This window comes from Leguminivora glycinivorella, chromosome 12 (assembly GCF_023078275.1).
Source record: "Leguminivora glycinivorella isolate SPB_JAAS2020 chromosome 12, LegGlyc_1.1, whole genome shotgun sequence".
NCBI classification, from domain to species: Eukaryota; Metazoa; Arthropoda; class Insecta; order Lepidoptera; family Tortricidae; genus Leguminivora; species Leguminivora glycinivorella.
The window spans coordinates 2576110-2593701 of NC_062982.1; the positions used below are offsets into that span (position 1 = coordinate 2576110).

Sequence of the window (17592 nt, forward strand, 5' to 3'; positions counted from 1 at the left end):
TTTGATCTAAGAGAGGGATAGATTTTATTACTACTATATGTACTTCATGAAATATAACATAGGAAATCCTAAAAACGAAGTCCGTCCGTCCGTCCGTCCGGACCGATACGACCTTCAAATCTTCAAGAAAAGAGCGTACACCCATCTTAAAGGCCGGCAACGCACCTCCAACACCTCTGGTGTTTCGGGTGTCCATGGGCGGCGGTGATCGCTTACCATCAGGCGACCTGTCTGCTCGTTTGCCTCCTATCCCATAAAAAAAAAAGTCAGCGATATGAAGCTAGCAAATATTTGAAACAGCTTGTAACCTAGATGGGATTTATTCTATTACTAGTATTTGTACTGTGATTAGATTTATTCTGCAACGACCCAAATAAAGAATCAATGTCGTGTCGAATCAGGAGGTCAAAAAGAAGGCAGAAGATCGGCACACATGGGAGTTGCTCCACCGACAAGAGTCCAAGCTATTAAATTAATGATGATAGACAATTTGGCCCATATTCTTAACTTTAGAATACTTTAGATGTACTGAAATCGTCAAATATAGCGCCGTCTAGCCGAGAGTCAACCAAAGGTGTAGCGCCATCTAGGCGAGCGTATCCATACTAATATTATGAATGGGAAAGTGTGTGTCTGTTTGTTTGTCAATCTTTCACGGCAAAACGGAGCGACGAATTGTCGTGATTTTTTAATGGAGATAGTTGAATGGATGGAGAGTGACATAGGCTACTTTTTGTCTCTTTCTAACACCCCACTTCCCTAACATGGGGGTGGAATTTTGTATGGAGCGTGCCGAATTTTTGGATTTAACGCGAGCGAAGCCGCGGTCAGAAACTAATAGTACTATATTTGCAGCTAACCGAGTTTGCGCGGGGCTCTGCAAATATTATATTAATAATATGTATTAGAAAATCAGTCAGTCACATTTTAGTGCATTGGCCGTAGTCCAAAACCGGAGATTTCACGCTAAATTGCTAGTGTTTACATACTCTAAATATAATGCAAACGAATTTAATATTATTTGTGCCAGTATTTGGTTATTATGTTATATTGATATCATTTTTGGACATTCAATTTTAGTGAGTATATATTCTAATGTAAAATGCGTTTAAGTGCTGTGTAGGCGTTACCAATCTACATACTTACACACGATCATTTTATTTCTAGGTATTGAATATTCATACCAACCAAATTTAACTAGATGGGTACTATTTAAACCAAAAAACTTGAAGTAAATTTACTTACACTCCTAAGGGCCGGTTGCAACAACTGTCACCGTTAAAGCGTTCGTTAAATTTTGGGAATGTATGGGAAGTTCCACAGACGCCTGATGCATGACGATGATGTGTCTGTCAAATGAGGTTGATGCAACTGGCCCTAAGTCAAATAAAAGGCTTTGATTTGTGGATTAAAAGCCTCAAATTAAATTGAAACTTGAGTAAGATGTTGGTAGAATATTAATGAATATACTTTTGAATATTCTACCTTTTTTTATTTGAATAGCATTTTCTCGAAACTTCGCCTTATACAAGTGACGTAGTTTATATCCTACTAGCTTTTGCCCGCGGCTTCGCTCGCGTTAGAAAGAGACAAAAAGTAGCCTATGTCACTCTCCATCCCTTCAACTATCTCCACTTAAAAAATCACGTCAATTCGTTGCTCCGTTTGCAAACAGACACACAAACTTTCCCATTTATAATATTAGTATGGACTAGCTTCTGCCCGCGGCTTCGCTTGCGTTAAAAAGAGACAAAAAGTAGCCCATGTCACTCTCCATCCCTTCAACTATCTCCACTTAAAAAGTCACGTCAATTCGTCGCTCCGTTTTGACGTCAAAGACAGACAAACAGACATACACACTTTCCCATTTATATATTAGTATGGAAGTATGGATTCATGTAGGACTGTCAGTTAGTTCTGATCCGCGTATTTTTTTTAAATTTTAATTTTAACTGTGAAAGAAAGTAGTGAATGCGTTAACCAGCTGACTGTCAATAATATACTCCTACTATCGTGATGGAAAAGTGGTGCCATAATGACGTCATCTAAAGGCTTCTACAATCTATGGTTCGCACCAAGAATTTTATATATATCTCTGGATAGTGCGTGCCGACCAATGAGTTGAAGCCAGGTTCATTCACCTTTACTCCTATGTTCTATCTCATTCCAACACTGTGATGTATTGCCAGATAAGTTAATAAAAAAAACGTATAAAACATTCTTCAATCAAATTGACTTACTTTTCTTTGTATTATACAAAAAAAAACTCAATCAAAAACCTTATTTCTCCGGTATTTACCTCCTGCGTACTATGGGAACACTAATAATAAAAAAATATGCCCGATATGTCAGAATTGTCAAAATTCATTCACCGATTCAGAGATTTATTTTGCAAAATAAACATTTTTATGTTCACGTGCAGTGAACATACCTACTGACATCAGCAGCATCAATCTGGGACAAGAAACTGCATCGGCTCACGTGCTTGCAAAAACTACGTTTGCACTTAAAATATGAAGAAACTGCAGTGTGGTATTACGCAAACATAGAATAATTTAGTATAAATAGCTTGTAAAAAGTGTAAATAAATCTCTTTGATCCTGGACATCGTGGCTGTATCATTTGAGTATAAGGTTTTCCTCTCACTGTTGGTAGCAGTGAGAAAATCCTTTCCATTACCCATTTCCTTCCCTGTCCGTCTGTACCTTAGGTCTCATGGTGCAGATATCCTGTACTTATTAAATATATGTATTATTAATTTATAGTTAGGGCTAGGGCTGTAGGGATGTGTAGGGTTGTTTAGGGTGCTAGGGCACTTAGGTTGGATAGGCTACAGTTCTCCCCTTAACTTCTTGGTAAAATCACTTCATGATTTTACATTTGGTCCTTCGAAAAATTTGAATCAGTTTGAGTTAGGTAAAATCGCGGTCCTCTTGTCCCTGACATAATTTTGACTGACTGACACTTTGGAGAGCTGCATGCTGGTGTACTCAAACAAGCACCAGTATTGTGGTAATTCGAAGTACTTAGTAGGTATTGCTTTCAGAGAAGGTACCCGTACAGTAGCAGATCGGTTGCTGGCCTCCCACAAGCGGGTTCAACCAGTCAATTGAGAAGTTGCGATACTGTATGCGAGGGCGCTGAGAGCAGTACTTGCTGACGTCGTAGGGCGATAGGAGTAGGTTAGGGAAAGTAGGAACTTCAAGAAAGAAGAAAGAAGACCGGAACACACAATGGCTTTGACCATCGACGAGACCAACGCTTTAATCAAGAACCAAGAAGACAACTATGAAGAAATTAGAAGGATTTGGGAAAACATCAAACAAGACTCAACAGCCAGGAAGACACAAAAATATGTGGACGAACGAAAATCCAATTTGGACAGTATTTATCAAAGAGCATTCGACCGACGGTTGCAGGAGCAAGAGGTGTTGTCCTCGCATAAATACCTCACTCTCAACCACTTCGACGTCCACATCAAAAGACATTTTGACGAAGCAATGCTTCATTTGACAAAAAGACGACAAGAAATTGTCAACATTAAGACCGCTTCGGGTAGTAAGAGTCTCACGGAACTCAAGACAAGCACAACTTGTTATCCGAATGCGACACAAGACTTTAGTATATCGTTTAAGCTGTTTATTCAAAAGTATGGATTAAATCAGTTCAGACAAAGACTTTTGACCGCACAGACCGCCATAACGGAAAACAAACCTACATGGCACTTGCAAAGTTTGACTAAGACCCTTGAAAAACTATTTCAAGGAATAGACGAGACGCATATTATTATGCAATTGTTACTGTGTTACGAGCAGTGTACAATCAGCGACGAATATTTCATGAAAGATTTATTCACCGACGTGCAAGACGCATACGAAACCGTAATAGAATTATTACAAGAAAAGGTTTTAGACAAAGACAAACAGACCATTAAAACCTCATCGACTAAGCTACCGGGAATTACGATACTGTTTTTCACGGGAAACTACGACACATGGACTTCATGTTATGACTTATTTAATAAAAAATTGACGAAGACTGCACTATTTCAACAAAAGAAAAAATGCAATATTTAAAAACACATGTTCGAGGCGACGCAGAAAAGCTGATCGAGCATTTGACCGTGAACGAGGTTCAGTATAAGGCCGCGCTCACATTGTTAAGAAATCGCTATAAAGACGAGCGACTTCTGACTCAGACATATTTTATTGACAAGTTATTAGAATTGACAAAATATCGACAAGCGAATGGAAGAATGTTACGCGACATGCATTTAGAGGATCCCATACTAAGCCATCGAAAATGGGACTCGACGACGAGGCGACGACGACGACGACGACGACGAGAGTTAGACGAGCCAAACAAGATAGAAAAATTCAGTAACATGATGAAGTTTTTGAAAACGAGATTCAAAAGCTTAGAGTAAAATATACCACAGTGTAAACCGACCTTTACAGTGACACCGAACCATAACAAAAACTAAGTGACTCGGCAAATCATCAGACAAAATTCACAATTGCAAATTTCATATTACTATTTACTCCAATACTAAATACGAAACTAAATACGGATTACAAGGTTATGACATGCCACAGACATTTATAGGAATAGACTACAAAAATTGATTACACACTTAACAGTTTCATTTGGTTTTCCTGTGGCCGTGAAGAACATGCAATTAAACTACAATTGCATTGTTAGACTCATAACTATAAATGAAAATACTGCAGATTGTCCACAGATTGCAAGAAAAATACGACAGACAAACATGGGAGCCGGAACCAGGGACCAGCGGCACACCAGACCAACCGCCAGCAAGCGGATCGCCTGCACCTCAGCGCCGGCCTCCCACACAGCTGACCAACCACACGTCTGCGCGCTGCCAGTTACGCAGGGGAGCGCGCCCAGACTGATCGTGCAGCCCACTCCACAACTTTACCAATTGAGGACTACACCGTCTACACCCAGCCCTTCTGAGAGGCGCCAGAATGTTCACGTGCAGTGAACATACCTACTGACATCAGCAGCATCAATCTGGGACAAGAAACTGCATCGGCTCACGTGCTTGCAAAAACTACGTTTGCACTTAAAATATGAAGAAACTGCAGCGTGGTATTACGCAAACATAGAATAATTTAGTATAAATAGCTTGTAAAAAGTGTAAATAAATCTCTTTGATCCTGGACATCGTGGCTGTATCATTTGAGTATAAGGTTTTCCTCTCACTGTTGGTAGCAGTGAGAAAATCCTTTCCATTACCCATTTCCTTCCCTGTCCGTCTGTACCTTAGGTCTCATGGTGCAGATATCCTGTACTTATTAAATATATGTATTATTAATTTATAGTTAGGGCTAGGGCTGTAGGGATGTGTAGGGTTGTTTAGGGTGCTAGGGCACTTAGGTTGGATAGGCTACAGTTCTCCCTTAACTTCTTGGTAAAATCACTTCCTGATTTTACAAATTAGTTTTCCCAGTAGTTACTACCAAAATATTATTGTGATGACCAAAACACTAAAATATATATTCCATTGCATGCTTTAATAAACACAGGTGTCAGTTAGTAAAAGACAAATACTTATGTAACTCCGTATAGACAGATAAAGTCTAAGAAAAAAACTTACCTCAAAACCATACAGAAAAAGGTACGGTGAGCTAGATGGCGATACACCTTTGGGGTAGGTACGCTCAGATAGATGGCGCTAATATTAATATTTGACATTTTAACACATATCAATATCATATCAAGCTGAGAATATTGTCAAAACGGAGGTTCAAAGGTTTTAAGCCTGTGTCGAGAGATGTAATACGTCAAATTCCGCGGGATATCCCTAATGTATGCTTAATCATGGACACCCTAAAGAAAGAGATGCAAGACCGGCGTGACGTAATTCAAGGTCAAATTTTCTGGCTTCAAAGCAGGGATGTAACGGATGTGGTTTTAACGGAACCGGAAGCGGAAGCGGAAGTTTTGAATTTAGTTTAACGGAAGCAGAAGCGGAACCGGAACCAGAAGCGGAAGTTATAGATGTTAAAAACGAAATGAAAAAATACCACATAGGTATAACATAAACCAAAACTAATTAAATTACCTAGAACTTTTAGGTGTTTACTGTTCAGCCTGTAATCAGCAGTTTGTAATCAGCCTTTAGGCCCACTTAGGTTTTAAAAACGAAAAAAAAAAGTAACCTGATATTTTATCTTAAGTATATCATTCATTACAATCCAAAAATTTAAATCACCTTGAACTTTAAGATTGTTTGTTGTTTAGGTAATCACTAAAAATCACATAAGAATCCTTTTAAACCTTTATTATGCCGTAAAAGGTTTTAGAAACGAAAAGAAAACTTACTTGTAGGTAGTATAATACAATCCAAAACTAACCAGTAAAAAATATATGTGTAATTGTTAGCACACAATTAAATTTTTAAATTAAATGGAGTGATTGTAAAAGAAGTAAACTGTATTTAATAAACAAATCTAAGGGGAGCTTCTAAGGGGATCGTAGATAAGCCCTGCACCACTGAATAGTTGTTCACTCGCTACTAACTAGGTGGACAGGACAAATATTGGCGCGCAATGGAATGAAGCGATTAATGTTTAGTATCGCAGCACGTGGCAAGCGGAGAGATGAGCGAATGATAGGTATAGACCTGTTGGTCTTTGATGTACGCCGCTCATGTCCCACCGTCGCGCTAGGTTCCGACATCCGTTATAACTTCCGTTTGAAAAATAACAGAACCGGAACAGAAGCGGATGTGTAAAACAAAACGGAAGTTCCGCAGTAACGGAAGCAGAAGCAGAACTCCGTTACATCCCTGCTTCAAAGTAATGTTCGGCGTGCAACATCCATGTATATAAGATTCTTGGTTCGCACAGCCGAACTTTCGAATTGGCAAAGTGTCAAGCTGTCAAAGTTTACGTTGCCATGGGAACAATGTTAGAGGTAAACCATTTATAGACGTCATAGTTTTATCGTCTAAGTGCGTTTTCACATTATCCGATCCGATATCCCATACATTTATGCCGCCGTTTAGATGAAAAAGCGCTGGTAGCCTAGCGGTAAGTGCGTGCGACTTCCGTTCCGGAGGTCGCGGGTTCAAACCCCGGCTCGCACCAATGAGTTTTTCGAAACTTATGTGCGAAATGTCATTTGATATTTGCCAGTCGCTTTTCGGTGAAGGATTAAAACATCGTGAGGAAACCGGACTAATTCCAATAAGGTCTAGTTTACCCTTCGGGTTGGAAGGTCAGATGGCAGTCGCTTTCGTAAAACTAGTGCCTACGCCAAATCTTGGGATTAGTTGTCAAAGCGGACCCCAGGCTTCCATGAGCCGTGGCAAATGCCGGGATAACGCAAGGAGGATGATGATTATGCCGCCATTTTGATTTTTGCCTTTGAAATCCTTCCGACATCCGATATCGGATCGGATAATGTGAAAATGCGCTAACAATCTATTGTTTTCTATGTATATTCTGCGAACAGTTGGCATTTTATTCCAAAGGCTTGTGACCGACGTGAACTTTTCAAATATTGTCCCTCGGGGACGTGACGGTTCTAAAAAACCCGGGCAATTACCCTTTTAGTGTGGCGTCACACATTTGGGTAGGAGCAGAGGCGGATTTACGGCTTAGTTTTGTATAAAATTGGCCAGTCTGACTCAATAAGTACTTTACGAAAAATGCAACACCTCTAGTCCGGTTCGAATCCCGGTAAGGGCATTTATTTGTGTGATGAGCACAGATATTTGTTCCTGAGTCATGGATGTTTTCTATGTTTTGTAAATATGACAGAAACAGTTGAAGGGATGAAGATTGACATATGCTACTTTTTGTCTCTTTCTAACCCCCACTTCCCTAAAATGGGGAGTGGAAATTTGTATAGCCCATTCCACAATTTTCGAATTGTTCGCGAGCGAAGCCGCGGGTGAAGGCTAGTATTTAATTTATTACAACAGCATCTACAATGTAAAAATGAATATTATACCAACGATGAAGTGTAAAGTGAATTGAATAGACGAGCATTGTCTGCGCCATTCCTACTGGAATCAAAGCAGGAACATTGAACTGTCGGATGCGAACTAGCCGCTTACAAGTTATAAGCGATAAGCGATTTTAATTTAGTGTATGGGAGATAGTGTCCCGGATGCGTGTGAGAAAACAATTCCACTGAGATCAACGCGTCAAACCGTCAGTCATCACCTAAAATACCAGGTACATTCTATCTATTCTTAACGCTAAAATGATAAAAAGTCAAACTGTTACTGCAGGGGTACCCACATTGCAAAGGTGCAGTAGCGGAAAACGAAATGTGACTATCAATTTCGCTGATAAACTGATTTTTTCAATGCCATATGTTCGACTAGGTATATAGTACCTAGAAGAGAACAAAAACTACACAAGGGACTGGATTCAACTTTCATTTGACACATTATTATATGTAAACTTTACGCGCTTAAATCGCTAGTAAAGTTACTACACAAGGGCGTTCACAACACTTCAAAACGTTTTTAAGAGAGGTTTAAGTCAGGAAATTAAACGTAAGGCTCACAAAATACAAAATCATTTATTCAGCAAATAAGACACAGGGGCACTTTTACATGTCAACATTACAGATTATTCATTAAATTAAATTAAAATTAAACAAATTGAAATCAATTTATTTCTCATGAATTATACGCACGTATAATGAATAATCATTATACGTTTCCGTTGCCATAGTTTTATTTCATGAGTAACTATCGCGGTAACCGAAGACAATATTAGATTTATTTCTTCCCTTATCTATTTTTAAATTGCTTTCGATAAATCCGTGTAAAATTTAATTTGCACGCTCGCAACTTATGCCTTGTACTGGCTTGCACCTGAAGAAGCGGAAACGAGTGGACACCTTTGCTCCACAAGCGATAAACGAATCAAGCTAGTATCTCGAAGATTATGACACGTTCATATGATAGTGGCTTTCATAGAAAGGTAAAAATAATCCATACTAATATTATAAATGGGAAAGTGTGTGTGTCTGTTTGTATGTCCGTCTTTCACGGCAAAACGGAGCGACGAATTGTCGTGATTTCTTAAGTGGAGATAGTTGACATAGGCTACTTTTTCCCTTTCTAACGCGAACGAAGCCGCTGGCAAAATCTAGTATAATATAAGTCACTCAAACTGTAAGGCCTGAGTCACAGTACGAGTATAAGGACGACTCAGTTGTTACTCTCCAGCAGCGGCGACGCGACAGGTACTTACTACGTTCGAAAGCACGTTTTTGAACAAAATTACATACTATAAATGTTACTCGGCATCGTCCAAAGTACGATCTTGTTATTCATATTCATATTGATTTATTTATTCAATCAATCAATGGCCTTAGCGTCTATTTCAGACGTTTTATGGTGCAATGTCCGAGAGACATCGCTTTTGATGACTAAAGAGACCTATGCGAGAGCGACACATTTTGCCACACATCTGACAAGGCCCTGCCCGTGTGGTGACGGGTTAAGAATTTCACCACCCCCTTTCTTCCCGAGGGTGTCGTAGAAGGCGACTGTGGGATATGGGTTAAATTGTGGCGTAGGCGAGAGGCTGGCAACCTGTCACTGCAATGTCACAGTTTCGTTTTCTTTCAACCCCTTATTTGCCAAGAGTGGCGCTGAAACTGGAGTAGTTTCATGTGCTCTGCCTTTCATGGGATACAGTATTATCTATCATGTATGTATCTGCGGAATAAACCGGTTTATTCTGTTTTAAACCGGTTAATCGAACGAAACCTTCTCATCGACGAACTTGCGCCATCTCCAACGCACTTTATAAACTGGTTTAAAATTCAGAATAATGGTTTTTCGAGCAAAATGAGAAATTTAAAATTGTAGAAATATAAGAATAACAATTGGATACATAATTACATTAATATTTAAATGTCCGGTATCCGAGCCCTTTTTGATTAACCAAAATTACGATGTTGTTATTTAATACTATTAACTATAAGTATTAGTATAATAATACCACATTACCTATATCAGTCAGAAAGCACAAAAAATATCGCTATGCATTAATTCTTATCCACGTTTATCCAAATCCGCTTGCATGTGTTGCGTGCGTACATGACGCGCTTGTGTGCACCGCGCGGCGTACGTTTGTTAGAAGTGTTATTACTGGTTTATACTGTTCCTGTGTGGACGCTCAGAGCGGAATCGGCGGGGCGGGCGAGCATACGTAGTTACACCCGCTCTATGTAGCGTCGTCTCAGGACACTTGCATGAGTTTCAATTGTTTGACAGGCACTGCGCACGCCCCGCCCCGCTCAGACCTTTTACAAAGAAGTCAAACAGAATTAATGTACACCGGGGCAATTTGAACTGATCGAAATGATTTTCCATGTTTTTTAACCCCGACGCAAAAACGACGGAGTGTTATAAGTTTGACGGGTCTGTCTGTCTGTTTATCTGTTTGTCTGTCTGTCTGTGTGTGTCTGTCTGTGGCATCGTAGCTTCCGAACGGATGAACCGAATTTTCGATTAGTTTCTTTTTGTCTGAAAGCTGAGTTAGTCGGGAGTGATCTTAGCCATGTTTCATGAAAATCGGTCTACTATGTCGCGGTCAGGGTTTTTTTTTTTTAAGTTAGGTTATTTACACTATTAATTAGAGTAACATAAATGTGTCGACTCGGCACACGTGCCATATGAAACCAGTAGAATAAACTTCGCAAAAATGTTCTGTATACGGAAAAAAACCATGCATAATGACGATACTCACAAAAAGTAACAAATACAATAATAAAACAACAAAACAAATAATCTAATAACTTTCATAAGGATCAAAGCTAGAAATTCGACATACACCCTCATACTTCAAATAACATATCCCATTTTCATTGCCCGCGAAATCCGACCTAGAACCTTACAGTAGCAAGGTTTATTATATTCAATGCTTTGTTATCATGAGAATGATTCCTTTTCCAGTGTTTTCCATACAAGGAGTAGTAGCAATCAAATATATCGGAACGGTCGTGGTGCTCAAAATATCTGCACACTCCTTGACAATAGAAACGTGTTTACATTATTCTGAACGCCTTGGCCGTTCCGATATATATGGCGGCTACGGAACCAAGTAAAGATATGCGCGCGTGTAAATTCTTATCCCGTTGAGATATAGTTCAGTCTTGAATGGGATAAGTGTAGGGTATTGTGGTATAGCAGCGGTGCGGAAATGATGCAAATGCTCGGCCACACTCATCTCTTGGGTCTGACCGGAGATTGCGGGGTGCGGGCAAAATGGGATATTGGGGGCACAGTTTTATTGACATATCACTTGTGATATGCAAATGTCTTGGGAAATGGGTTCTTTCGTATGACCTTTGTATTCAATCGTTGATTCATCATTATAATTTTTAAGTCCCTCTCTTCTAAATATTTTGCTTTCCATCTTTTTCACCTTATGCCTTTCACAGTTTGAAATGGATTGATGTGATTTCAAACATCAGACGTAACGAACTTTCTGAAATTATTGTTCTTGACTATGATTTATTTTACTGTCAGCCTATAGTTGATTGTGTGCCCATACATAACGTACTACAGAGCAAACTAAGCGCTGCAAAAATGTATACAGCAAATGTACCAATAACCTATTTAGCATAACACCATCATTGATCCTACTTGCAAGTCTTGCAATGTAGTCACCCTTAATTTCTCTTAAATTTAATCTGAAATAAATCCAATTCAAAACTTTTATGGGCATATTTTTATTTTGTTGTCGATTTCACTTTTTTTTCTGGATTTTTTTTTCACTTTTTCTACTCAGAATCATGAGCTATTTCGATTCTTCTAGGAGACAAGAAATGTCCCAAAAATTTCCATGATTTTTTTTGCTTTCCTCTGAGTTACGATCAAACAAGTTGCCTGCGGTATTTCTGGACCGATACGACCTTCAAATCTTCAAGAAAAGAGCGTACACCCATCTTAAAGGCCGGCAACGCACCTCCAACACCTCTGGTGTTTCGGGTATCCATGGGCGGCGGTGATCGCTTACCATCAGGCGACCTCTCTGCTCGTTTGCCTCCTATCCCATAAAAAAAAGAGACATTTGTAAGTCAGTGAAAAAAATTGTGAGATATTTTTTTTTCTCCTGCGGAATTGAAAGAGCTCATGATTCTGAGTAGAAAAACTACGAAAATTTCCACATTTGGAAGAAAAAGTAAAACAGTCAATAAAATAAAAATATGCCCAAATACCAAAATCATCAATTATGGAAGCAGATGTCCGCGTATAATAAACGCAAATGTAGAACCCTCGAACCCTTATAAGGGCTGAATTCATCAGATTATATTATTGCAAGTCACCTCATAATGTAGCCTGAGTATCTCGCTAATGTAATCCCTATTTAATATCTTCTCAGCTGAAGATTAAAATTTCTACTATAGCTGGTCAAGAAAATCTTGTAACTAGGAAAAGGTACAAAATAGGTGAGACGACTAAAACAACTAATTAGAGTAATTAGTCCGTCAGTTAGATTATCAAAGAATTTTAGACAGGTATATTTTTCTTTTTTCTCGTAAACGAAAAATGATGACGGTACAGTGCGTTGAAGTTTCGCGTGACGTCACGCCTAGGTACAATTTTTACTTAAAAGTGACGTCACAAGCCCCCACTCCGGAACTTTGATGCTTGTATTTTTTCATTAATTAGAAAAAGCGAAAAATAGGTATGTGTTCAGTATTTTTGGACGATCTAACTGACGGACTAAACAGAATGCCATTTTTTTATGTAGTCGTCATCCCTATTGTAATTTTCGATGGAATCTTCGCGCCTATTTTATTTATGACTGTTTTTTTTATCGACGAAAATAGCTTAACAGATCTTAATTGAAATTGATGAAATAAAACTTATTCCACTAAGAACCTACTACCAACTTTCTTATCTAATATTTACAAAATTAGATGGTTTTTACTTTAAAAAAAAAATAAAGCTATGCAGCGTGTTACCACTATGCGGTCATTTATTAAAACCGATAATAATATTATGAATTAGAAATGATGTGAGGGTTTTCGGGGTTGAATAATCGATCTAGCTTAGTCTTAGGTCGCAGTTAGGAAACGCGAGTTTTCATGTATGTTTCTTTTGCATTATTAAACGCAAAATACCGCTAATAATATAAAACCCCGAACGAAGCTTTGTCGCGCAGGTAAATACGCCAATAGTACCCAGAACAAACGACGTAGTTAAACGATAACATCGAACCCTAATATCCCAAACGCAGAACCCTTTTAAGGACTAATCAGATTATCTTTCCGAGAATATTTATAATGATCGCTCAGAATTCGCAGCTAAAAATATGTAGCGTTTTTATATAAAAGGTACCAATTTGTTGCTTAGCGTCACCTAGTCGTATGATATCTACAGGCTGTAATTTTTATAACAGACACTATTTAAGGAGGTAATTATATAGCTGATACTAAAATCAAAACAGAAATATGTGCTTTTTTATTATAAATAGGCTTACTCATGGACATAGCCGAGGCAAAGACGTTGCCTACGATGGAGCAAGCTCGCCCAGATGGTGCACGTTCATTGTTCACTCTTGATTTGAAGGTTGCTGGGATATATGAACTGCGAAATATACAGGGCTAGCTTTTGTCCGCGGCTTTGCTCGCGGTAGAAAGAGACAAAAAGTAGCCTAAAAATCACGTCAATTCATCGCTCCGTTTTGCCGTGAAAGACGGACAAACAAACAGACACACACACTTTCCCATTTATAATATTTTAAGTATAATAAGTATAGATACCCCGCAAATCAACGCCAAAAGTTAAAAAGGGTGATAGGACATCCCATTAGCAATCATAGCTATTACTTGTTTCTTTACATTTTATAAATTAAACGGCCATGTCGAAAACCATGACATTTCCATTAAGGTAAAATTCACTTAACATGACAGCTAATAATGAAATGTGCTATCACCCCTTTTCATTTTGGCGTTGGTTTACGGGACACCCGGTAAACGCCGGCAAGGAATTCCACTCCTTGACAGTGCATATAAAAAAAGAAGAAGAAAAGCTCTTCTGGGGAATGAACTTTATCCAAAAATTTCCTCCATTTTCATAAGTTATATGTATATACCAAGCACGCGGCAGTACGTTAGATTCGAAAATCGCTCGATTGACCGTTCAACGTGCCTCGCACGTGACGTCACTATTATGTGTATTGCCAGTTATAAAAATTACATCCTGTATATATGAATTACATGTTAGAGCATCTTGCTTTAGAGATCTGGTGGTACCTTTTGCTTGAGAAGGGCGCATATTAAGATTATATAATATCTCATAACATTTATGAGGGGAAACGTAAGGAAATGAAATTTGATACAAAATCTTTGATCGAGATTCCTTTTACGGATATTTATAGCAATACGAGGAAAGTTATTCATCTTAATTTTGATATTGGTTCAGATCTTTTGAATGAATACGGATGAGATTAATGTTTTGCATACTCGTAAAATATAAGACTGCTTGTAACTCAATAAATAAATTAAAAACAGATCAATATTAAGGATATATATATGGCTTTTACTCCTTGGTCTATTTTCCGAGAACCGGAATTATTTACTTGCATCACATTATATCGCCAGTTTATTTTTGATCGTCTAATTTAAGTCTGCAGTGGCTACCAGAATAAAAGAAATTGTGGGTATACATTTTATACATTCTCAATTTATCTCAAATGCTTAGCTAATGCAACTCAGTATGCCTCTATTTCTTGTAGAACAGAATAATTAAGGCATTTTCGCGAAAAAAGATTCAAAAACTTTTTTTCCAAAATATGTAAATGTTATGTTTTTCCTACTCAGAATCACGAGCCCTTTCTATCCTACTAGGCGGAAAAAAGCGTCCCAAATATATTTTTTCCACTTCGTTACTATTTTTCAAACACTTTGTACAGTGGTTACAAAGTGAAAATTATGCAATTTGCAAAACGATAGAAAATTTTGGGACCATTTTTTTGTCTCTCGTTATTTATCGTAGATCGACAGGGCTCGTGATTCTGAGTAGGAAAAACATAAAATTTGCCTACCTTAAAAGCAAATTGTAAATTGTGATTCTTCTCGCGAAATTTACCACATGTTAACGTCGTTTGCAACGACTAACCACAGAAACACAACATAACATTATGAACAACACCTACACCATTGTACAACTCAACAATAATATTTCCCAAACTACAAGCGTCCGTCCAACTTTAAACTGCATTTCGGTATTCGTGAGCTCTTAATGAGCGGTGAACGAAGTGTCGCGCCAGTTTGTAATTAAAAGTTACAGTGGCGCTTAAACGATCGCGTGACCAAATATGCCGCCTTTAAGCAGAACCACTAAATTACAATTTTGAGAAAAAAACCCTAAATAGTGGGCTGATTTTCATGAAACATGGCTAAGAACCGACTAACTCGGCTTTCAAACAAAAAAAAAACGAAATCTAAATCGGTTCATCCGTTCGGGAGCTACGATGCCACAGACATACACACACACAGACAGACAGACGGATAGACAAACAGATAGACAGACACGTCAAACTTATAACACCCCTCAAATCGGCCAATCTACACGACTCGCGCGTGATGTGTATATTTAATTGTATGTTATGAAAATTACACCTTGTATAATTACGAATTACCTGTTAGCATCCTTGTTTTAGAGATCTGGTTACTTGAGAACTTTACACATATTTAAATCGTTGTAAAACTCTTTAATATCTAAACGATTTCAGACAGTTTTAAACTAAGCGTAAGCGCTAGTATCATTTGTAAAAGGTCTATCTCAAGAATATTCAAGAAATTATATTCTTTTTTTAACTGAAAAAAACAACCATTACACAAACCCTGTATCTTTTTTTTACTGTTTTCGCCGGAGTTTTTAAAAGGTATACTGAACTGGAACATAGGTTATTTGTGTTAAAAGTTTCTCTTTGAAATGGTGAGTTCTTAATTAGAAACTCTGTTTGGATTTCCGTGTTGAAAACTAGAAGTAAAAGCCGTGTATTGGCGGAGTAAAAACCTGCCTTATACAGCAACTGTCGTAAGTTATTTAAAGCTTTGTGTCGACTTTATTGTTAAAAGGCACACCTGCACGGGAAGCATGGTCGCGCGATAGACGATAAAATAGCAGGCCGTCCCTATCGCACTTACAAATAGTGCGATAGGGACGACCATGCTTCCCGTGCTGAACGATTTTAAATCAGACATCATCATCATCCTCCTTGCGTTATCCCGGCATTTGCCACGGCTCATGGGAGCCTGGGGTCCGCTTTGACTACTAATCCCAAGATTTGGCGTAGGCACTAGTTTTACGAAAGCGACTGCCATCTGACCTTCCAACCCGAAGGGTAACTAAGCCTTATTGGAATTAGTCCGGTTTCCTCACGATGTTTTACTTCACCGAAAAGCGACTGGCAAATATCAAATGACATTTCGCACATAAATTCCGAAAAACTCATTGGTGCCAGCCGGGGTTCGAACCACCGGAACGAAAGTCGCACGTACTTACTGATAGACTATCAGCGCTTATTTTAAATCAGACATATTCATTGCAAAAAAAAACTCAGTGTAGGAAACTGCTGAGTTTAGGAAAAATCTTAATTATCTTGACTACACTAGTACAAGCTTTGATTAGTTTAGTGCATTTATTCTGAAAGGTGTCCCTCAATATTTATACATACTAATATTATAAATGGGAAAGTGTGTGTGTCTGTTTGTTTGTCCGTCTTTCACGGCAAAACGAGCGACGAATTGAAGTAGAGATAGTTGAAGGGATGGAGAGTGACATAGGCTACTTTTTGTCTCTTTCTTACTAATCTCACTCCCCTAAAATGAGGGGTAGATTTTTGTATGGAGTATTCCACTATTTTCGAATTTAACGCGAGCGTAGCCGCGGGAAAAAGCTAGTTTGTTTATATTTTGATTGGCCCTAGTGTCTATTTTAGACGATCTAATATGATGCAACGTCCGAGTAGGTACCTAATAACATCTCTCGACATAGACTTTATTAAAACCTCTACACCGTGTTTCTTTGTTTTCCGTTAAGACGCTGACAATACCCAATGGCCTTGACGCTAGCGTACACTGTCTATTCGTATGGGAGTAAATGAGAGCGCGATGTCACTAAAAGAGGGCGGCTAGGTACGAAAAGTGCGGAAAAATATTAAAATAAAATAGAAAGTTTCATTATTTGTGCAACATGTTTCGTTATATTTTTGTTATTGTAATTTTAATTAAAGACAACTAAGTGAATAATTAAACGCCATAGAACCGTTTAATGACGAATTCGAGACCAATCTTTGCAATTTTTTTCTATCAAGCCGATTTCATTAAATCGTGTATCGAGTACGGCTATGTTCGTTGAAATATAATGAATAATAACATATAATTTACTTGCCTTACTAAAACTAACAGTTTGTATAAAAAAACTGCGCAAGTAACATCAATTTTGCGCAATTGGGTGTTGTCAGCCCCTTAAATTCGACACGTTGTTAGGTCCATTATCAGCAAAAAAAATCATCGTTTTCATACATAATAAATGAATTAGTTAGTGTGAAAAACCCTTAAGAATACTATTCA

At 38.2% G+C, this 17592-nt stretch overlaps 2 protein-coding genes across 2 annotated transcripts in view; both read left to right on the plus strand.

Moving 5' to 3' along the window:
- LOC125231951 (GTP-binding protein REM 1) overlaps positions 1-17592 on the plus strand; it is a 288730-nt gene that overhangs the window by 186786 nt on the left and 84352 nt on the right. The window lies entirely within an intron of this gene.
- Positions 2416-5185, plus strand: LOC125232247. The gene is made up of 2 exons (XM_048137895.1): positions 2416-3464; positions 4231-5185. Exons 1-2 carry the CDS (start codon positions 3234-3236, stop codon positions 4381-4383), a joined length of 384 nt encoding a protein of 127 aa, XP_047993852.1. The 5' UTR covers positions 2416-3233; the 3' UTR covers positions 4384-5185.